The 23956-nt window shown below is 43.2% G+C and overlaps 1 protein-coding gene across 9 annotated transcripts in view; it reads left to right on the top strand.

Moving 5' to 3' along the window:
• Positions 1-23956, top strand: part of DOCK9 (dedicator of cytokinesis 9) — a 1161971-nt gene that overhangs the window by 576214 nt on the left and 561801 nt on the right. For all 9 annotated transcript variants that reach the window (XM_078657525.1, XM_078657521.1, XM_078657523.1 and 6 more), the window contains exons 8-9: positions 3874-4048; positions 17587-17654. In XM_078657525.1, coding sequence (XP_078513651.1) covers positions 3874-4048; positions 17587-17654 — 243 coding nt within the window. The remainder of the gene's footprint in view (positions 1-3873; positions 4049-17586; positions 17655-23956) is intronic.

The following is a 23956-nucleotide window of genomic DNA, read 5'->3' as shown; positions in this document are numbered from 1 at the left end:
AAAGAAAAAGCAATTGAGAACATTATAATCACACCATGCGATTGGTCCGATCACCACATAATTACATTAGAAATTCCTCTCAGAAAAACTAAACCGACCTCACAAGCTGTTAAGCCAAAAAAATGGACCAGGGACACTAGAGGAATCAATATGGAAAACATAGCAGCTCGTTGTGAAAATGAGTTGCAGACACCCAAGAACATGGTTGACGTCAATGACCTCATTTTGCACTATAATAAATCAATTTTAAGCATTATCGAGGAGGTCGCCCCTCTAAAACTTAAAAGGATCTCTGACAAAGACAAAAATCCATGGTTCAATAGTTCCCTAAACGAAGAAAGACGTTCACTCAGACTCTCTGAGCGTAAATGGCGTCTATACCCTACCGCATCAAACTTAGGCCAACTGAGACAATACAGGAAAGCCTATAACAAAAGCATCCTTAAATCAAAAAAAGACTTCTTTAGGAAAGAACTAGACAATGCTACAAACAGACCTAGGAAACTATTCGATATACTCAAAGAACAGTCGAATAAATCTGCCAAATCAGCACTGATCTTCGCCAAAACAAGCTTAAATAGTGAGGATTTCTCAGTCTTCTTTAACAACAAAGCTAACGCACTAGAAAGGGAACTTAAAAAATCTGCGGAAGTCTTGGAAAGTGAGAAAGGTTACTCGGATGAACCACAATTCCAACAAGAAGATGACAATCCAAAAAACAACGCGATGGTCAGGATTTAAGCCAATCAGCGAATTAGACATTTCAAAGATCTTTGCATCTACTAAACCTAACAACCATTATAACGACCCCCTTCCAGCAAAGTGCTGGTCCTCACTTAACCATTTGTTAATCCCATCGTGGACTAAGATCATAAATGCCTCGTTTTCACAAGGTCAAATCCCGGACTGCCTAAAAACTGGGCAAGTCACTCCTCTTCTAAAAAAAACAACTGATAACCCTTCCGATCCAAACAACTTCAGACCTGTTACTAACATCCCTTTGCTTGCTAAAGTTCTGGAAAAATGTGTCCAGCAACAACTGAGTCTTCACATCTCGGATTTCAATCTTCTAAATGATTACCAATCAGGGTTCAGACCGAACCATAGTACAGAAACTGCAATCCTGCAAATAGTAGATGACGCATTAAGAGCTCTCGATCACTATGACACATGTCTCCTAATACTATTGGACTTATCATCTGCGTTCGATACGGTAAATCATGCCAGAATCTTGGATAGGTTGAAAAACAGAATGGGGCTAGATGGTTTAGTTCTTCAGTGGTTCAGCTCCTTCCTAGAGAATAGATCTCAAAAATTCATTGTCAACCAAACCCTGTCAGTGTCTACCAGAAACACAATTGGAGTTCCACAAGGCTCTACGTTATCCCCGGCGATTTTCAATCTTTATGTAGAACCACTAACGGCTATACTACAAAATGCGAACATTGCATTCCATATGTACGCTGATGACACGCAGCTGTACATCAAGGTGATATCAACAGAAGACATAAAAACTATGAACCAAGCCCTTACGAGTACCCTCCAATGGCTAACCCTGAATCACCTGAAGCTAAACCCGCAAAAAACTGAATTCTTACTGATTACACCTCAGAAAAGTAAACTCAAGTCAGCAGAGCGGTCTAACTTTATCACAGCTCTAAAATGCACCCCGAAGATTGTCGACTCAACTAAATCCTTGGGAATTACTCTTGACAAAAATCTGAACATGACTGCACACATTAACACAATGGCAAAGAACGCCTGTGTCCACCTAAGCTACCTGCGGAAACTAAAACCATTCCTAAATAAAACAGATCTGAAAACAGCAGTCATTTTAAGGATAGAATACGGGTGCACTATTCTGGCAGGGCTTCCTAAGATCACAACAGCCCCTTTGAAAGCATGTCTTAATGCCGCCGCAAGACTGATATCAGGATCAAAAAAGTACGACCACATCTCCCCCCATCTGAAAGCACTCAACTGGCTACCGTTCAAGGCAAGAATTCACTTCAAGTTAGAGTGCATCACCCATAATGCATTGCACCATAAAACTCTGATTTACCTTGCACAGAAACTCACGCTGTCAGGAGGAAACAGAGGCACCAGGAGCAAAGACCATCTTCTTCTGAAACCAGCTCGTTTTTGTAAGAAAAAAACTTATGACCGAGCGTTCTCTGGGGCAGCACCACGAATTTGCAACGCTCTCCCCCCTAGCATTAGAAGAATTCCATCCACCGCAGCATTCAAAAAAGAAGCGAAATTGTTCTATATGGAAACATTTCTACAATGAGTCCTGACAACAGTAACTCTGGATATATCTCTCCATATTTGTTCCAATCACACGCCAGCATCTCTCTTCACTCATTTGAGAGGGTACATCTGTAACACATATGGTGGGGTGATTTAATGCACTTCGGATATATCTGTTCTACGCTTCCCCGAAAGGTACTGTTGTAAAGAGTTTGTTTGTTTGTTTTCTTCAATTTATGGTTATTAATGATTCTATTATTGAGACATCTCTGTAAAGCACTCTGATACCCCTTACAGGGTCATGTTCGCGCTATAAAAAAAACTCGAAATAAATACATAAATAAAAGAATAGTAGGCAGGACAAGTCTTTAGAAAGTGTGGTTACATTGAGCTAGCTCCTTTGCTGCTTCTTTGCGCTTTGGGGGAATGTGTTTGTGAAAGCAGAGCTTTATTGCAGGGCCACTGCTCCATTATGGGTCTAAACACAAGTTAGACACCAACACTACATAGCTACACCCACCCAACTTTTTGTAAACATTTAATCTGTGAGCAATGTTTATTTAAATTGACAATAACACACATGAAAGGTTTCTATGATTTCTAATTGTTATGTTGCATGCTTACTCGTTATTGATGTTCAGACCCAAATGCTTGTGGGTAATTCCACAAGAATATCAGCAACAGGATACTGTGAGGCCAAAATATTGTAGCAAAAACATTGAGCGCTATGAATAGGGACCGCGGGAGTCACCTCCATAGGAGTGGGGGTGGTGAGGACTTATGCGGCCAATTAGTGCTGTCTGACCACACCACAATCAATTCATACCAGCACATAGATGATCATGATTACACAAAGAATTCACCACCTTGGCCGTGGCGAGGTATGTCCCGAGCTAACTGATTCCTCTAACTCAGCCACTGCCTTCACGGTGCACAATAGGCAGGTCCACCACACAACCGTTCTCACGCTTCACCACATTTTCTGTAATAGCGAGCCTTTGCCGCTAACCCGGTCACTACTAAACTGATGTGAGCCTTACGTTCTGCAGGTTTGTGGAAGCAGTACTCATGGATTCCTTACTGTCTGTGACGTTGTTGTGTAGTGTAGTGTAGCATTTATGTAGATCTTCATACTCGATTATCGGCACCGAAGCACAACTTCGCACTCACCCCATGTAAAATCTTGCAAGAGTCTGTTCTAGATTCTACTTGAAAGACAAGGATGGTCCCTCCGCTTCTGTCCTCCGGATTAAGGTTCGCGTTGGCTCTGTGATGAAGCCACACCCGCATGGCCGAGATAGTGCTATTGGCTGTGTTGAATGGTTTGACTTGTTTGAACGGATTACTTTCCTCTCCACAGATGTGTTCTGTTCCGAAACCGTTTTATTCTGAACAAAAACACCACACCGTATTCCTTGGCTTTGCTAAAACCTTTAATGCAGTATAAACAGCAAGTTTGTGAACAGGAATGAAGAATTGTTGAATGATGCTTAAGGTGTGTAAACAGGAACAGTATCTTTGAGAGTTCTGAGCTGCCAGAGAAGCTCACAGAAAGAGTCTTTATTGCAGGCAGACCTTCTTTATAATCTTTGTTGTTATGGAAAGGCTTCTGTTTTATTTTAGAACAACAGAGTCCGGCGCTTTGCTTTTGAGCTCAAGATGCAAGACAAAAGCAGTTATCTTTTGGCCGCAGACAGCGAGGTGGAAATGGAGGACTGGATAAGCACTTTAAACAAAATCCTTCAGCTGACCTTTGAAGCTGCGATGCAGGAGAAAAGAAACGGCGAGTCGCACGAGGGTAAGCAAGCCAGGGAGCGCCATTTTGTTCCACGTTAGACTGCACGTATTCACTTCCTGTTTGTTTTTTCTTATTTATTTACACTTGAAATATTATAAAACCACGCATGTGGTGTATTTTCAAGACCTAAGACTTGTACTGTTTATATTTAGCCTTTATGTAAATAAGGAAGGGGTGTTTCTATAAGACGCCCTTGGAATCTGATGATTGTGGTTCTGTTTCGGAGGGCTGTGTTTGGGGGAGAGCATATTCTAGCATACTATATTCCCCAAACGAGTTTGTAAATTAGGGGGCGGTGCTTGCCTGCTGAGTCTCACTTCATGCTTCGCTGGTAGCGATACCCCTGAGATATATTTTTTTTCAAAACCATTGTTCCACAAAATTGCAAAAATACATCTAGGGAATTAGGATGCATCGCAAATGACCTTAAATGCCCTGGTATAAATGTCAGTTACCATGATTACAATAAAATGCGCCTGTGAAGGTGACATTATTATTCCTGGTGTCTTTGAGAAGTATAGTTTCCACAGAAAGGGAAAGCAGTCACCTTCTTTTATACATAATTCTTTGGTAATGGAGTCTCTTTAAGCACAATTTCCAGATATCATCTTCCTTTTTTTTTTCACTGAACGTGTCGTTGAGGATATGTCCATGTATCCATGGTAACGCCTCAAGTAGGATAGCAAGGTAAATGCAGTTGCTGCTCGATATTAAAAAGATGTTGGAAGGCCTTTTTTGTCGGTGAAGTGTTCATGGCCGGTAACCACAGAACAACCAGTCGTTTTCCGGACGAAGGGTATTGATAAAGGGCACGTAGCGTGGCTATCTACAATGCACATATTGTAATATCCGGCTCATTCGCTCTTCCAAAACACCAAGGGAAGGCGTCGACTGCCAATGAGTTCACTAATGTTAGTGTACATTCTTCGAAGAAGCAATCTAATAATTCATAGAAATATAAACCTTTCTTTGTAATTGTACTTCTTAAAATATAGTTTGATTCTTAAGCTGTTTTATTTATATTGTTTAATGTGTGAGACGAACATCTATTTCATGACATGATTGTTCTTCAAATATTTAAGCCATGTGTTATCTATGAACTGAACGTGTGTGTTCGTCCTATATGACTAGAAATACAAAACGTTTTCCTATTCAGGGCCGGACTGGCCGTAACGGGAACCGGGCATTCCCCCGGTGTGCCGCCAGGGTGGAGGCCGGTTTCGGGCCCCTAGGGGGCCGTTTTTTTAAAGGGCCGTATGCCCCTGTAACAAAATTAGCCGAAACCAGCCCTGGCAAAGAGCTGGGCCGCACCCCAACCCCCCAGGGAGGCCGACCAAGCACTTTGCCAGGGCGGTTTGGGTTCTCAGCCCGGCCCTGTTCCTATTGCACTCTTGATTTCAAAACCACTATTTTTAGTTTTACTTAATTATGGGTGCGCTTAAGGTACACTGTCTGTCCCAGAGTGTGCAGTCAAATATGCTGCCTGTCTGAGGTAGGTGAGTCCCTTGATGCACTACTTTTGTACAACAAAGAATTGCTCAGTACAGTAAACAGTATTAAGCTCAAACATTCACTCAATTACTTTAGTTGGAAGTGTCCTTCCAAAAACACAACTGTCATTCTCCAAATGTTGTTCTTATGACATGTACGCTTTATTCTTCACCATAAATATTGTGGTTCATTGAAAATGATGAATTCATCATGGTGTTTACGCATCCCCAATGCTCTTCGGACCTAGTCCTTCATCAGGGGGCATTTATATCCATAGAGCCACATTTTCATCTTTGTGAGTGTTAAAATGTATTGTCCGATCCCGCACAAACGCGTTGAATAAACACTACATAAGTGGCATTTAATATCGATCTAAAGATTACAATGTGCCCAAGAAAATAGCAAATTCCTTTAGAAATGTAAAGCAATACTTATTAAATATTAACTAGACCTAGTTCTTTTGATAGTGGAAGAAATATTACATACCATCAAAGAAGCTGAACACAACATAGAGGCAATCAAGTCTCAGCTACATTATTAAATGAACATAACAGAAGTGCAAATTATTGTAGAAGACACCACCAAAACATGGTAAATATAAGCAGGAAATCAATGAGCAAAAAATCTATAAATTTAAAAGAGATGCCATTGATTAGAAATTAGGAGGAGTTTATACAATGGAAGAAAACTATACTGTAAAAAAGAGCCAACAAATCCAAGAAAGTTCTGACTTTACTTAAACTCTACGTGAGAAGAAACAGTGACGCAAGCAAATGGAGTAGCAAGATCTTAAGATCAAAAGCGGAGTAGAAGGACATATCCAAAGATCGAACACCAAAGTGCAAACAACTTAGCAAGTTCAAATGCGCACAAAACTACTATAGCAGTTCTGCATCTATGCTAAATGAACATAAGACCATCTTATAGTGAATATCTCCAAAAGAAACCTTACCAACTTGGAGAAAAGGGTTCTACATAATGGAACAGGCTTGGTACGAGTTCATTAAACTAATGCATTGCGAAGAGGGAGTGCTCTATACAAATTAATTTGCATCTTGCAGTTGAGACAATCTTTTGAGTGTAGTTTGAAAGACAATAGAAATTCCCAAAATTTGCCAGTCTACAAATAATTTAATCCATCTTCAGATTTCTACACACGTCAGCCAAAATATTCTAACACTAGGAGATTATGGACGGAGTGCTGAAACTTTTCAGTCACCCACCCCCAGTCACAGATCTGGGTTGAATCCATCATCATTCTTTAGCTCGCTTTGCCACCACAGTTCAGACCCAGCTATATGCAAATCAGTCTTGACCATGTGCCTCATGGGAACAGTCCAGCCCGAACTGCCAAGCCAGGTCGTCCCTGAACCGGAAACAAGCATCCTGGGACCGGTTTCTGGGTGACACCCTTCATCAGCCAGGCAAGCTTGCTACTTCGCGCTTTATAAATTCACAAGTTTACAAGTTTACAAGTTTACCAGTGGCAAAGTGAGCAAGGGACCTCCATGCCTCTGGAGTCCACTATGCTGGCTGATGAGGGCTGAAATCCCAAAACCGGTCCTAGGATGCTTGTTTCCAGTCCAGTGAGGACCTGGCCTGGCAGTTCGGCTGAACTATTCCGATTGGGCTCAGGGTCAAGGCTGATTTGCATATGGCTGGGTCCAAACTGGAATGGTATGGTGAGCAAAAAAACTATGGATTTAGGCCCAGATCCCAGTACTGAGGTAAATGTATGACATTGTTCTGCATTCTGTCCATCAATTGTTCTTTTTGCACTTGTCACCCAGAGTGGGACAGGTATGCCCATATGTGGGTCCTGTGCTCTCCATGCCACTAGAGTCAAGCTATCCTGGCTGATGAGGGCTGAAAGCCCGAAACCGGTCCTAGGATACTTGTTTCCAGTCCAGGGAGGACCTAAGCTGGACTGTTTCCATTGGGCGCAGGGTCAAGACTGATTTGCATATGGCTGGGTCCAAACTGGAATGGTATGGTGAGCAAAAAAACTATGGATTTAGGCCCAGATCCCAGTACTGAGGTAAATGTATGACATTGTTCTGCATTCTGTCCATCAATTGTTCTTTTTGCATTTTTCACCTCGAGTGGGATGGGTATGCCCAGACGTGGGTCTCGTGCTCTCCATGCCACTGGAGTCAAGCTATCCTGGCTGATGAGGACTGAAAACCTGAAACCGGTCCTAGGATGCTTGTTTCCAGTCCAGGGAGGACCTGACCTGGCAGGTAAGGCTGGACTATTCCCATTGGGTGCAGGGTCAAGACGGATTTGCATATGGCTGGGTCCAAACTGGAATGGCATGGTGAGCAAAAAAACTATGGATTTAGGCCCTGATCCCTGTACTGGGGTGAATGTATGACATTGTTCTGCATTCTGTCAATCAATTGTTCTTTTTGCATTAGCCACAATATTCTAGTCCTGTTTCAAAAGTGGAATAGATATCACTTTTACCCACAGCTAAAAAAATAAAGGAATACCACACAATAGCCAAGGAAAGGGGAGTCCTCATTAAAATAGTTAATAATCCAAATATAATTTTGATTAAGCCGATAAAGAAGTGGTGCTACTAATCATGGATTTGGAGTTGCTAGCCCAAGATCCCACAAAATAGATTTAGATCACAGACATATTGGCTAAGGCAGGAGAAATTTGAAGGATTCTGGAAAAAAAAAACTATATCTATCACCACAGAATACCAAGATACCCAACATTCATGTGATTCAAAAATACTTAATGATTTACAGGGTCGCCTGTTCAGATCCATTGTTTTATCTGTGGATCTCATACATAAAGTTTTTCTGGACTACATTAACCACTATTTGCATGAACCAGTTAAAAAAAAAAACAGCTCGTACATCTGTTATTGCTATGTGGAAAAGTGTGGCTCACTGGTTAGAGGAGGCAGACCTGGAAGCAGAGGTCAGCCCGGGACCAGGGTTCAATTCCCGGCTCAGCGGGGTCTTGAGTCCTAAAATGTCCATGGACTCGACAATTCTCGCTCCGGTGCCTACTCGATTCACGGGTTCACACTCTGCGACTCTGGGCAATAGCTTGCTTAATCTCCACAACGGCCCCTCGCGGCGGGATGCCTGGCTTTCACCTTGCGGATACCCTGCCGGGGTTATCTCACAGGGGAATACCAGGACGGGTTCCCTAAGCAAGCGCTTAGAAACCGCTCGGTGAGTTGCGCTATATAAATTCCTGTACATTTACATTTACATTTACATTGCTGTAGAAAATTCAAGGACTTAATATGCCCACTGAATCACAGATACCCTTTGTACTCTGGATGTCAATACTGTATACATATACATTTCACACTTTGAAAGGTTACAAGCTGTAGAATGGGCCCTACACCATATACAAACCTTTGGCGTAAAATATACTTCCCTCTGAGATATTTTACACTTAATACAATTGCTACTTCTCTTGGCAGAACAAATACTGTCAACGTAAAGGAATCTTCACGGGGTCATCAAAGCTGCCAGCTATCCTAATATCTTCATTGCTAAGTTTGAAAGGATTTCAGTTGTGATAAAGAATAGGAAAAGGAATGCATTTGAATCAATCAATGCAATTACCCCAGTATTGGAACTTTCATAGATTCCCATGCTTTGTATCATTCCCCGTCGTCGGAATGGGAGTCTCGGTAACAAAAATACCATAGCTGTAGGTACAAAAGACCTGGAAAAAGGCCTAGGCCTCATTCCCCTTTTGTAGCATATCACCCTCTTTGTGTAAAAGAGACCAACTTAGGCCTCAGCCAATCAGAAGTGCCTCACCCCTTAGAACCTTCTTGAAGGAACCTCAGAGCCTCAGATTTTCTACCGCACGTTGTGCTTCGGGAGTCTCCTTTGAGCTCTGCTCAAATTCTACTTTTACAAAGGATTTCTTCAGGATTACTACTTCAAAATCTTCACCTTCACTTCAGGATTGTTGGTGGCCTTCCAGGATGTCAGAAATGGAGAAGAAAAAAGCCCTTTTCAAGCCTTGTTCCACCTGTGGTAAGAAAAGGCTTTTTGTGGAGGATAAGCACAAGGACTGCATCTACTGCCTCTATCCTGACCACCAGGCTGCGGACTGTAAAATCTGTCGCACCTTTTCGGCCAAGACCCTCCGGGACCGTGAGGGAAGACTCTTGACATGGCTCCATAAACTGAAAACCAGGAAGGAGACTGTATCCAGTGACAGTGAGGATGCAGCATCGATGTCTTCTTCAAGAAGGTCAGTGAAAAGGGGTAGGGGTTCCCCTTCACCCTCTATGGAAAGATCTTCCAAGGCCTCAAAAAAGACCCCCAGTGAGTCTGAGAGCCCAGGTCCCAGCAAATCTCCTCACCGAGGTGTAAAGGAGAGGGAAGTACCGGATTTACCTTCTAAAGGTGAGAAGACTGTTTCAGCCATCAAAAAACCTTCATCCCAGTCTTCTGAGAGGAATTCCAAGTCCTCGACGACTAAGACGTCGACGACGGAAGTTCCGTCGACGAAAAAAAATCAAAATCGGCATCGATGTCATTGACGTTCCCGTCGACAGGGGACTCGTCAACGACGGTTACGTCGACAGCGTCACCGTCGACGGTGCCGACGACGAAGGTGCCGACGACGAAGGTGCCGACGACGAAGGTGCCGACGACGAAGCCGTCGACGAAGGTATCGACGACGAAGGAGCCGACGACGAAGGTGCCGACGACGGCGGTTCCAATCTCACCGTCAACTATGGTGCCGACGTCGACGATGGTGTCGATGACAGTCTCATTGACGAGAGCATCGACGACGACGACTTTAACAACGACAACGGCTGGCGTGTCGACCATTTCCTCGCCGACGACTGCGACGACCGCAATCTCGTCGACGCGTATACACCCGTCGACGACGGAACCGTCGACGATCTTATCCTCTGAGAAGAGGATTACCATTTCGGGGTCACGATGATCACGCCGGAGGTCACTTCTCCGAAAGCTATGTCTCCTCTACTGTCAACCATGCTTCTGCAAGAGGGAGATTCTGAGGAGGAGGACCAGGACTCATACAGCTACGCTAATAGTCCCTCCCAACTTCTGGTCAAATGCCAGGACACCGACTCTGAGGGCGACTACGGACGTGAGGATGTGGGCCATCATCAGTCGGCCCAGTCACAGCATCATGCAGAGCAGGAAATGGTTTCAGTGCCATCTTCTTTTCTCCAGGATCTGCACAAGATGCTGCAGGACTATAAATCTAAGGTGTCTAGGCCTGTGCCGGTGCCGTCCACGCCAGTAACCCCTACAGAGATGTCAGCCTCCTTAGTGGTACCTTCCACGCCAGCTCCAGTTTCCCCTCGGCCTCAAATGTCCATCCACCATGAGTCCTCCGGGTTACTAGACGTCCATGATGATTCCTCGGATGAGGGTCAGCAATCGGATCATGGCTCTATTCCAGATACCGAGTACGATGAGTATATCATTCCGGATCCAGCATTGCCAGTCCCAGAGCCGGCGGATTCCCCTCCTGCAGACATTGGGGGCTTCCACCAGCTGATGGAGAGAGCTGCTGCGAGATTCAAACTGGCCATGCCTAAAGTTGCCACGGAATGCTTTTTATACGATTTCAAGGAGCCTTTTATGAGATCAGCTAGATCCGTTCCTATTGTGGATCATGTGTGGAAGGAGGGCCTGAAAGCCATGAAAAACCCGGCGACGGTGGTCCCGGTGCTACCGCGTCTGGAGAAAAAATACAAGGCTCCAGTTGATGGCCCGGCAGCCTTAACGGGTCATCCCAGACCAGACTCTGTGATCTCACAAGCTGCGCAGAGGAAATCCCGTAACCCCTCTGCACCATTAACAACTCCTCCGGACAAGGAAGGGCGGAGGTTGGATAATGTGGGCACGAGATTCTCATCAATGGCAAGTTTGCTGGTGCGAGCGGCAAATGCCCTAGCAATCATGGGAAGATACGACCGCCAGCTTTGGTGCGATGTAGCTCCATACCTTGACCAGCTGCCTCCGGAATCTACGACTGAGGCAAAGAAAATCTTACAGGAGGGAGAAGCAACGTCGATGGAAATCATTGACTGCGCGATGGACATTGCGACAACGGCGTTCTGTTCTTTGGCTGGGGCGGCAGTCCTTCGCCGCCAAGGGTGGCTCAAAGCTACTTGGTTTAGGCCTGAAATTCAGAACAAGGTCCTGGATCTTCCCTTTGATGGGGAAGCATTATTTGGCAAGCTTGTTGATGACACTCTTCAGGACATAAAGAAGGACACAGAGACTGCCAGGTCCTTGGGGACCCTTCAATACAGAAAGTCTCCTTTTAAAGGATCCCTAGGTAAAGGTGGTAACTACAGAGGATCCTATCACCAACAGCAACGCTATTCCACCACGGGCTCAGGTTCCCAACAATACCGTCAGCCTTATCAACAGCGGCAAGGCCAGTCTACCAACTACTCCCGGCCTTACAATAAGGGGAAACAGGCTGGACGAGGACGAGATTCGTCCAAACGCCAATAGCGGCCTTCTGGCCCTTCCTACTGGACCCTCCTTCAAGAGATCATCAGTTGGAGGCAGGGTCATCAAATACCTTCACAACTGGTCCAGAATAACATCGGACCGTTGGGTGCTCAACATCATTCGGAAAGGGCATACCCTGGAATTCACGCAAGTCCCTCCACCCAAGCCCCCGGCAGCCATTCCATCGCAACACCAGCGTCTCCTGCGGCTCGCGGTCCAACAGATGCTCCGGAAGGGAGCGATAGAGCCGGTCCCTGCAAACCAAAGGGGACAAGGATTTTATTCCAGGTTCTTCCTGGTAAGGAAGACGCAAGAAAAGTGGCGCCCCATTTTAGACCTCAGGGAGCTAAACACCTATCTCATTTCCCTGTCCTTCCGGATGGTCTCTCTCCAGGACATCCTGAAGCTCATCAACCCGGGGGATTTCATGGCCACGCTCGATCTCGAAGATGCGTATTTCCACGTTCCGATTCACCCAGCACACAGAAGGTTTCTGCGATTCACAGTAGGCAAGAGCCATTTTCAGTTCAGGGTCTTACCCTTTGGACTCCGTTCAGCCCCAAGAATTTTCATAAAGGTGCTGGCGCCAGTGGCAGCTTTCCTGCGGAGGAACCATTTCCAGGTCTTCCCCTACCTGGACGACTGGTTCCTGAAGGCTCCGTCCAAGGAGGAAGCGCTGACGGCTGTTCAAGCTTGTACCAATTTGTTTCGGAATCTGGGGCTTACTCTGAACAACGAGAAGTCTTCCCTGCTCCCGTCCAGAAAGGCTCGCTTCCTGGGAGCCATCTTGGATTCCAACCTCATGCGAAGTGTGCATGACTGTTTGGCCCTCATTCGCATATAGTGAGTGCAAACCACTCCTCCCCTGTCAGCAGAGCAGATCCGCTCTAAAATGATAATTACATTGAGTTATTATCCTTTTATTTTTCCTTACACTTCAGAAAATCAGTGCAGTGACACTTTTCCACCTTAGTGGAGGAGCCGCCAATGCCACAGGTAACACTTGTATAGATCCTATCAATTGATATTGGCTGCCAAACACATTTAGAATAGATTTAGCCGACATTGGTGATCTAAAGTTAATGATCAAACAGTCACTACAGAGGGCGTTAATTTTGTCAAGAAGAGTCCTCTTCTACAGATGTGTAACTCTTGTGCTTTTGTACAAGATTTGCAATGTAGGGCTTCTTTGACTTGGAGCTTACTACAGCTCTCTTCCCCTTTTCCTGCCTGCCCCTGGTTGTGGTACCATTTGATTGAAATCTGGGTGCCTCCTCCGTAGCCAGCCCTGATGAAGAGGCCCATGCTATTACAGACACTGTCACCTCAGGGCTTTGTTCTGTTTCATTGCTGATACTGCAGCTTTAGGCATCCATCAAGGGCAGTACAGGACTTGGAAGGACACTGGGGGGTGAGGAGAGCGACAAACGGCGCTCCCTCTGCTTGCTTGATCTCTTTCGAGATGACTCCAGCCGATGTTTTAGATACCCATTCAAAGTAGTGCCCGTCGCCCCAGAGGGAACCATCAGGGTCTTGCGCTTTCCCATCACAGTATATTCACCAGGAAAATGAAGGATGAATATTATTTTTAAACACAGTACCTGTGGATGGGTGAAAAAATGTGTGTGTGGGGGGGGGTCGGCCCAACCTCAAGCCTCCTCTGAACTCCGACGGGCGCAGACGGTCTGGTCTTCACCCGGGTACGCACCCGAGCATGTCCCATGCTGCGGGATCTGGAAGACGCTTTTGCAGCACTGGCGTGCAGCAAGCCCTTCCTCCCAGATGAACAAAATTTGTGCTGTGGAACAACGTCCCAGCACTGACCGGCAAACAGAGTCCCTAGCAGTAGGCATATCTGGCATCATTACTTTGATGCCATTTTTATTCAATGGAGAAGGAACCAAATCTAAAGTGATTGGGATGGGGAAACAGATCTGCAATTAAAACCACTTGATCACATAGATTGATGAAATATCTATCACAGCCATCACATCCCTTGATGGAAGGATGCAACTACAAAACAAACTGCTTTCCACATGTTTGTACACTAAACTCAAACCACTAACATGTCCACTTTCATTAACCAAGCTTCAAAGGGCACCTTCTCTTCTCACAACTAACAGGAGTTAAGAGTGATATCCAACCCCCAAGAATATCTCAAACAAGAACAAACATGTTCCAGGTCCAGAGCAAGGGATACACCGAGAGTTTTGGACTCTGTCAAACAGAAGATAGCATCTATTATTAGAAACCAGCTATTGGAAAGGAAACTAACATGCAATGGGAAAAGAATTGTATTTGTTTTCAAATATTCTGCATAAAACAATCGCATCAAAAATATTGCCTCCAAACATTGGTGATTTCTACAAACATGCTGAGGTTTTAACAGGATCTTCAATAAAAAAAAACTATTTTGTGCTATTCAGCGTAGTACCAACCTTAAGGAATGGGTCTCCAAAGTTTCTAGAACTGGAAGGCAGGAGCAGTAACAAAAAAAGTGGCACTTTCCCCTATAGTATTTGTGTTAACTGCAATGCTGCATACTTGGTGACATGTACCCCATCCTACCCCGGAAACGAGATCAAACCTTTCCATCAAGTAACCTGTAATACCAGCAATTATGTATAATGTTTGAATAGTCCATGCGGAATGGTACACATAGGAAAAGCAGAGAGCAAAGTAAAACTCTGCATAACAAACAATAATGCAACACTAGAAAAGAAAATCCAGAGTCCGAAGTAGTCTCCATTTGGAAGAAGCCAGACGCATGTTAATCAACTGAGATACCATATCTTATCAGTAATTCAGAACATATTGTGACAGAAATATTTACTGCAAAGCGAGATAGCATACATTTAAAAATGGTCTCTTTGTTTATAAAGGACTTCATTGGCAGGTGGAGATGTCCTGTTTTCGATAGAGTTTGGCTCAAACATCACTAATACAGGACTCGAGGCAAATAATCTATACTATTATGTACTACTTTACAAGATCACCTCTTTTGGGTCTTTACCACTGGTACATAACAGCTGTAGCACCAATATCCAAGCCTTGTTATGCAACACTAGCTTGGACTATTAAACACCGGATGCAAGTTGCTGATTGAGTTAAAATTGGCCGTCTAGACACATTTCATATTACTGAAGCTTGGCTACATGACAGCTGATTTTCTCCTTTATGTACTAGTACCTCCGAATTAGTCTGTCTTTAGCAATACCACCCTATTCAAAATTGTTGGGTGAACAGCCATCATTTATGCAAGTTATTTAGCCTTATACTCAAAGCCTTTCAGAAAACTTTCACAGGAGAATACTTGACCTCTGAACTCACAATTGGCTCTGTCACCTCTAATCTTTTGAAACACTCTGATAATTCCCAGAGAGAACTACATCCTATACTATTAAACATTGATGGCTATGCTCTGACTTCAGAGTAGTAAAGGAACTAAAACAACCCTCAGCAAGGTAAAGAACCAATAACGTGACGTCCAAGACACCTCCTGTACTACAACGTGAACATAAAACTAGGACTATGTCTGCATGTGGATCTCTAGTACCACAGCGTTTCATTGTGGAACAGAACACGCAGGACAAGACCCGCTCTATTTCTTGAAGAAGGCTTTGCAGGTAATGATCTTCCACTAGTAGAGGCTCTCTTTAGTTATAGCGATCACCTTTGTATTTTGTTGAGGCAATATCCCAACTATGCTTTTCATGAACTATCTTGGTAATCTCCTATTTGACGGTTTAGTATTATACTGTAGAAATGGTTTAAACCATTTCATTGCATGTATGCTGTTTCAAGATACTTCCATGTCATTGTTTTAAGATCACCACCATAATTATACAAGACAGAGTTGGTGGGACGTATAAGGCAAATGATCCCTACTGAAGGAAAGCATGGGAGCCCCCTATGCATTGAGCCTTCCATTAGCAAACATTTATAGATTACTTATGGAATTTCAGCTGTAAGAATGTGTTCAAACTTATTTTGGAATAACTCTATGGAGGAAACAATTCTAAGAAATTCAATGCAAATGATGAGCTCAGAGAAGGATGACACTTTATAATTTCCACATACGGGGGAGTGGGGAGGGGGAAAAATGGGGGGGGTCCTTATGTATGCAGATCTTGTTAGTCAAGTATTGTTATTAATTCTTTTCGTGTGCATTGATGTCCAAAAAGTAGATCTCGCCTCATAATCTGCCGACCCCACCTGCCTCCCAATTTCTGATTCATATAGAAGCATTGTTGCGTTCAAGTGCCATACATACTTACAGATTTAGGTTGATACCCTGGATATATTCGACCTATTTTGGTTGGTATGTCAGAATAGCAGTTTATTGCATAATGTCCAGGCCGTCCTATCTGTTTCATGCATCGTGGTATAAACTACTGTCCTGTAACTCAACCTCAGTGCCTAATCTGTTCTGGTGGTTGCATGTGGATGGAACAGTCACTCTTTTATGGGTCCAAGATTAATTTTTTATCGTCAAAACTTTAAGCAGCAGCAAGAGAGCCAAAAGAAGAAAAAGGAGACATGAGGAGAAAGTGAAGCATTGCAAAATCAGCAACAAAGGGAGAAAAGGATGAAAAAGAACCTCCATGATAGAGACATAAAGTGTAGGTGGGTGGTAGAAAGAGGCGTGAGGTTGAATCAAAACTAGCCTTGATACAGTCTGAGCCAAGACAAGTGTTGGTTATAGACCTAGTCATGGGGCCAAAGGACGGATGCTGAACCGGTTCATTAAGAGAGATTTGTTGAGTGTATTAAGGTCATCTAATGGACAATAGCTAGAGAATGAAGTCGTCCAGCAACAGCACCTCTCACCCTTCCTCATGGTTTCTCCCTGAAGTGAGTTTCTGTAGTCCACAATCATTCTAAAATGTTCCATAGCTCAGTGAGCATAAGACCATCTTCCTTGTATGCAGGCCATCTCACATCTTGGACAAGTTCGCTCCTGCTTTGATGTAGGGTGCCATTTATAACAGCATTTCCTCCTGAGAGTACAACAAACGGTTCAAACTGCACTGGAAGTTTGGTGAACCAATGTGTTTTCTTTTCATTTTTATGTTTAGCTTATAGATGCCTTGATACAATTATATAGTAAGATTGGATGTTTGTAGTGAGGGCTAAGGACTGATTTTCAAACGTTACATTTAAATATATATACAGAGCACTTAAATTCAGTTTAGGCATCTTGATTGTGTGCGTGTTTGTGTGTATCAGTATATGTGCGGTTTTTCGTTAACAGTTCAATGTGTTTGCTTCACCACTCATTGTGTATGGATGTGTTGAGAGAGAGCGACCACAGAGCTGCAAGATGGAAGCTGTAACTAAAGACTATTTGAGGTAAAAAGTGAGATTAAAAGCAAATAAAAAAGCTTAAAAGGTTGAATGGAAATTGGATTCACTGATTTCATGTACAAAACACTTTGGACTTAGTCTTTCTGACGGTAAGGGATTAACTACTCTTCTAAATACATGAGTTCTTTTGGACAGCACCCATAATATTGTTTTCTAACAAAAAAACATGTTTTTAATTTGCAGACGATGAACAGAGCAAATTGGACAACTCCTCGTCCAGCCTGGATGGCTATCCATCGGAAATGGCTAAGGTATGTTGTTTGGTGCTTATACCTCTATGATGCAGGTGTTGCTGGAGGTGAATGCTGCCGGTGTGGGCCATGGTGTTTTCGTGATCTCACGCCGTGGGTGTTCCAGTCTTGTATGCTAATGCGGTCTACACCGATAATGTGTTTGTCCTTCCTGCTCGTAGGCGACTTGCAGGTCTACCTCATGCTGCGATTAACATCAGGTTAATTGTAAATGGTAATCCAAGAATAAACAAGAGCTCCACAATCTGAGCTGAATGAGCTGCAAAAAACTATTTTTAATAGCCATAGCTTGAAAGTTTTTCGATCAGTAAGCCAGTTTTTAAATTAGGTTACCATTGGATGAGCTCGGACATCTTGATTAACCAGATCTGTAGCTTCAACCAATCTTTGAATGTGGGCAAATATTAGTGGGTCCCTAGTGAAACTGAATGTTCATTGCCATATGGTAATAACCGATTCACAGCTGAATCCCGTGAAAAAGGTTTTAGCAACTTTCCTCACTATTTCTAAAATTGGCACACTTTTTCGTGGTAGTATAGAACTCTAGTGTATTCTTTTTGCAATAAAATGAATGAGGTTTTAACGGCCATTCTCCAAACTTTCATCATGTTGATATTTCAAAAACAAACTCCCTAAGTTGGAGTTTGTTTATTAAAACCAAAAAAACTAATGGTCCCCACACCCTCGGAGTTTTCTCCCAGGGTGTCGAGGTGATTCTTTTTTTCTGTCCCTCACCGCCACGTTTTGATGGTGAGGGATAGATGAAAAAAGACATTGTTTCATTCACTCTAAATAGGACAGATGTGTAATGCCCCCTACTGAGCCTTTGAAGGAAGCTTTATGGTTCTCCCATCTATAAATGAGGAAGGCGTGCCCAGGGTTAGGTGGGCAGGGCGCTCCTTTCCCTTTGCCATAAAGTACCCTGTCTGTCAAATTGTAAATAAGGCCCATGTTCTTTGATGAGCTGTAACATTGAGTATCATTTCTGATTCATCAGTGTTCATAGTTCTCACAGTAGGCGCCCCCCATGGTAAAGCATCTTATAAAAGTTAGAGTGCTGAATAAGTAAAATGTTATATAAACGCTTTTTCAGCAGCACTGATCTAACAGACTTAAAATACAAGTCTAAAAACTGTTTATTGCAAATGGGCCTACACCTGACCGTTGGTTTACCCTGCCAGTAATGGGATACTTACTCATTTAAAATAAACACGTCTGTTTTTAGTTTCTGTGGTCTGCGGTTTGAACTATTTAATGAATCATTAAATTCATAAAATAAGTGCACACGCCAAGTTCATCGGTTTTTACCGGCAGTAATACGCTGTTCAGTGTTTAGTTTTGATCTCAGTGGACCACATAAACCAAACAGGACAACATTTGATATTTTTATGTGGGCAGGAAGCGGGACAGTGTGCTATGGACCGAGCTACAAAGAGCTACATGTATTCGCTGGCGTGTCTTTTTTTGTGTCCTGACTCATACGAGGTGCGTGGGGATTCACACTGTTTGTAAAATGATTATTCACAGGAGGAATTTCAGATAGTAAGTTAGCTGTTTGATGATTGTTTGGTTCATTTTTGACTTGACAGAAAAGGCACACATTTCTCTTTTCTTTCTGGCCAGTTGCCTTGAATGTTTGAACTTAAGGGTCCGATGAAGATGAATTATTTTAGAATAGTTTCTTCTACTGGGGGCCTGAAGCTTTAAAGAAACGCAAAGATTGGAAGCAAATGTAATTTAGTTCCAGTCTCAATTCTATTTTACTTCCAATATTTACACCCTGTTTAGTACACATGACACCATTCCTTTAGTGTAAATTGCACCCTTCCTTTTAATGGTAGACCACCTAGATTCAAATCAGATGTAAAAACGCATATATTTTTCAGATTCTCCTCTCCTTTGAATTTAAGCTTTATACATTCACATTTCTGTTCTGCCGTATCAGTTGGGCGGGTTGATCCTAATTGCACAATGATGATAGGGGCAAAGTTGTGAGTTTACCTTTAGATGGTAAATATGGTTTTTTCGGTTTCGCCTGAGCCAGCGCATGAGCTGCTCGGAGACACATTTACTATAAGGGTTTTCAAAGTGCTACCATAGCCGGCCTAGCGCTTGCATTCACGCGATCAGCCACCATCTGCCTCCCTTCCAGCGCGATCACTGCTTCGTGCGCAACACTTGCGTGATTACCACAGAGCGCGTCTGATCATTTTCGCTTTTACGGCCGTGCGGCCGTTACTTTTACGGCTGTGCGGCCAATTCTTGTTCTGTTTAGCGGTAGTTTCTTCTTGAGTGTCTTGTTTTTCGTACCTTGAGTACAAATCCTTCAGATATTTTGATGGACCGAGAGAAATAATCAATGACTTTATGATGCCCCATCTCATCACCCTCCACCCCCTCTATCCTCCCACACTGCATTGCCTGCGGTGCGACCAAGGATATAACTTTACGTTTAAGGAATAATAAAGCTATCATTTTGCACATGTTAAACGTATGTTCAGGTTTTCCTTTAGACGTCATTCTGGAGTTTGTAAATGATGTGCGTTATGCGTAGAGCGCACGTTTGGTCTGTGGCAGGGGCTGATAGTTAGAGCTCTGATCTTCTCATGCCAGCGCCTCCGTCTTCGCCAAAGTCACGTGATCGCGACCAGAGCAGATCGAACTCAAACACAAGACTTCTTCGTTTCGATTTGCAGCCAGAGCAGATGTCTTCAAACCTTTCTGCTTGGAACTCCCCTAAGCAAAATGTTTTGAAGATTGTCCTCCTGCCCTTCAACTTTATTGCAAGACTGAGGGAGTGGGAAGGGTAGGACTGAGTGCAGGGTGGGGCTTATGAGATCATTTTGGGGGTACTTTTTCTATCGCTCATAATCCACACTAAATGTGACATTGCACTTGCTTCACTAATGATCGCGACTGCTTTGCCAAGTGGTAAGTGTCCTCTGCCATCCCTCTGAGCCTAGCTAACTCCTCTGCTTCAGTGTTTAGAGTGCACCGGGTCCCAAATGCAATTCAAAAAAGAAGAAAATGCGCCACATCTCACCCCTGTTGCCTGGGCCCTGTACTTTACACAGCAATGATTATCTGGCCCAAACTCTTGCAAGGACAAGCATTGGCATAGCCAATAGGTCTCGCATTTGGGACCTTATACGTGTTTAGCCATGCAACAGTTGGTGTTGTTGCACCAAGGATATTCTGCTGCATAACTAAATACTTATAGGGTCCAAAAAGCGAGACCTATTGGCTATGCCAATGCTTGTTTAACATTTATGTAGGATGTTTTACCCTTACCACAGACGGTGAAATCCTGGAGTTTAACTCGCAAAATCTTTGTGACACAGTGCAACTCCTTTCAAATTACACAGGTTCCCTTGGTTTTCCCAGAACTTAATGTTTTTTATCTTCAGAGCAAAAATAAAAAGGAAAAAAATCAGGAAGAAATAAATGCAAACTTCAGTCCCATCTTTTGTAAGTGCAGCTAGTCATGTCTTCTGTATCCGCAACTCAAGGCTTGTGAGAAAGTCAGACTGACTTTCCCTCAGGGAAGCAAGAAGTTAATTTAAGCATCGAGGAGCATGCTGCCCAAGTAGGAGGGGAGAGTGTGTCCCCTTTCATCATTAATGGCGCTTGTTGAACGTTATCAGTGGGTGCTGAACGCCATCAAAACGTCTATTCTTTGTACTTGCCTTTAGTCCCTCCTTCTTGTCCTTCATTATTCACATGTCTTCACCAGAACGTGCAGAGGAAATTCGCACTCTTCCTCAGAGTTATCAAACTGGTTCTATGAAGGCTGGGTCCAGATGGGTTGCTGGTAGATTCTTTTAAAAGCAATCTGGAGCTGTTGGGGCCACTGCTGACAAATGTTTTAAGAGTGATTTGCAGGACAGGCCCTTTGGAATCCTGGTCTACCTCCGTGATTGTTCAAATTTATAAACAGGGGGATAGGGGAGACCCAACCTGCTAATGGCCAATCTACCTGTTGAACTCACTGCTTAAGGCTGCAGGGAGAATTATCCTCACTAGATTTGAGGATTAGACTGAGGTAACTCTGTGAGGGCAATGAACCAATATGCTTTTACAAAGGGGGCGGGCACAGTTGAGCAGTCTTTGAATTTAAGTTTACTTATCAACAATATGTCTTAGCAAGGAGAAGTTTTATTTATTTGGTATTTATGGACCCCTCCAGTGCTTTTGATTGTGTCAACCATGTAAAATTGTGGAATCTAATGTTTGAGATGGGTGTTGACCCTTGTAGTGTGAATTTTATTAGGCACATCTATGCGAATGCCATGGCCAGAATTTGGTTTGGAGTTTGTGGAGAATGCACAGAGGATTTTGATATTAAAGGAGGGGTGTGCCACAGGGCTGCGTTTTGGCCCCTTAATTATTTACCCTGTAAATTAACAATCTTTGCTGTTTTTTAGAGGATAAAGGATTTGATGTCCCTACATCTTTTTGACCTTAAATAGTTTCTCACTGTGAGAGCCTCCTCGGTAATGACTTGCACTTAAATCATGGAGGCCATTCTTCAGAAGGAAAAGTGGTTGTCATGTGTGCATCTCCAAGGTGTTTACTTTAATATACAGGTCAGAAATCGCCTTGGAGATACTTGAAATTGCTCTCTTTTGAAGATCTTGGCTGCCAGGACTGATGCTTACAATTCAATTCAACATTTGTTCTTAAAGTGCTTACAACGTTTCTCCCATTACTGGTAGCATAGCCTTGCCTAAGGGGAAGCCACCATTTCCATTTTCTGGTGTTTTAGTCAGTGATGAGTCAGCGGATTATCAGTCTACAGAAATATGTCCCACATAATCTTTGTATTCTTTGCAACTCGGTAAATGGTCTTTGTTTTTTAACTAGTCAAAATAAAACACCGCTGGTGCAGTCACAATTGCTTAAAGTTTTTTAGAGCTGTCACAAACTTGTTTTAGAATCTAGCTTTCCTAGCACCAGAGTAATCTGGCTCTAGGACAAATTGACATAATCTCCCTATACTTTTCTTGTTCTCTCCCTCTTTTCCCATTCAACTGCTTTCCCCCATTTCCCATGATACAGTTGTTTGTCCTAGGTTTGAAATGGTGAAGCTGTGGTAACGGGGTTACAGTTGGAAGGAGCTTTCTGGAACCATTGCCTCCTGTTTGTTTTAATAATAGCTTTGGGGTATATTATTAAATAATTTTAAGAAGACAGTTCCAGTGTACTTGCTAATACAAAGCAGTTAGGGCAATCGCCATGCGGTATCAGCTTAGTGGTCCCAGACAGAATCCTTGGGCCTTAAGAACCATGCATTCACACATCTCTTCAGCAGCATCTGACTCTAAGTTGTGATCATTACCAGGAGCCACAGTGGAAGAGAAATGTGTTCCCAGTCAACTGCAAGACAACTTTGTGGGTGGACTCAATGCAAACCACTGAAAATATTTATTTAATTTCAGCTTCTTTCGTACTTCATGATTATCACTGGTTCAACACAGCTCTGCTGGGCAGCCAACTATCATCCACTTGGGATCTATGAGGACTGATCTTCATAAAAAACCAGTGAGAGCTTGTGGGCATTCTTGGGTCCCATACCTTTTCTTCCCAAGTTACAAGACCGTATTAACATCCAAAATAACGCTGCTGTCATGAATTTAAACCAGCAGCGTGGGAATCTGACAAACTATATTCTTGCAGTTTTGCCTAATATAGATGTGAAGAATGTGAAAGCATATAATTTTAGGAGATTCCATTGTGATCTACCTGTGTGTGAGATCTCTACCAAAGCACTGCTCACTGTATTCCAAAGCAGATCTTTTCCCACCACAAATTAACTCAGTAGCCAGAGTTTGTATTTTGGTTGAAGACTGGGAAGTTCTCTTTGAGAGATGCTGTTGGAAAGACTGATTGGAGAAGCTTGATTATGCCTTTGAGCAATTTCTGATCATTTACAACTCTCCTCGAAAATTCAGGAGAGCTTTCTATTAGTAAAATTATAATGATTGGTCGATTTTACTCTCCCTATCTTTGCTTCTCCGCACACCTACTGTTGTTGCAGAACTGTCTTGTGCTTCCTTGCCTTCCAAATTTCTGGTCTATTGGAGTCTCTCACACTGCCTCGAACAGAAACTTAAATGAGCTTAAATCTTGCTAGAATGTCATCTTATCATTAATGTATTATCTGGCTGAAACAAACATTCTAATTAATTCCTGTAAACATTACCTATTCTCTCTGTGACACCTTTCCTCTGATAAATATGTTTGTGCGACTTGGCTTTGAAGAACTCCGACATATTCTTCCTTGAATTACAGATCAACCTCCT

The sequence above is a fragment of the Lissotriton helveticus genome, chromosome 8 (genome assembly GCF_964261635.1).
Source record: "Lissotriton helveticus chromosome 8, aLisHel1.1, whole genome shotgun sequence".
Lineage (NCBI taxonomy): Eukaryota > Metazoa > Chordata > Amphibia > Caudata > Salamandridae > Lissotriton > Lissotriton helveticus.
The sequence above is the reverse complement of the archived record's forward strand: the minus strand, read 5'-3'. Positions and strand labels throughout refer to the sequence as shown.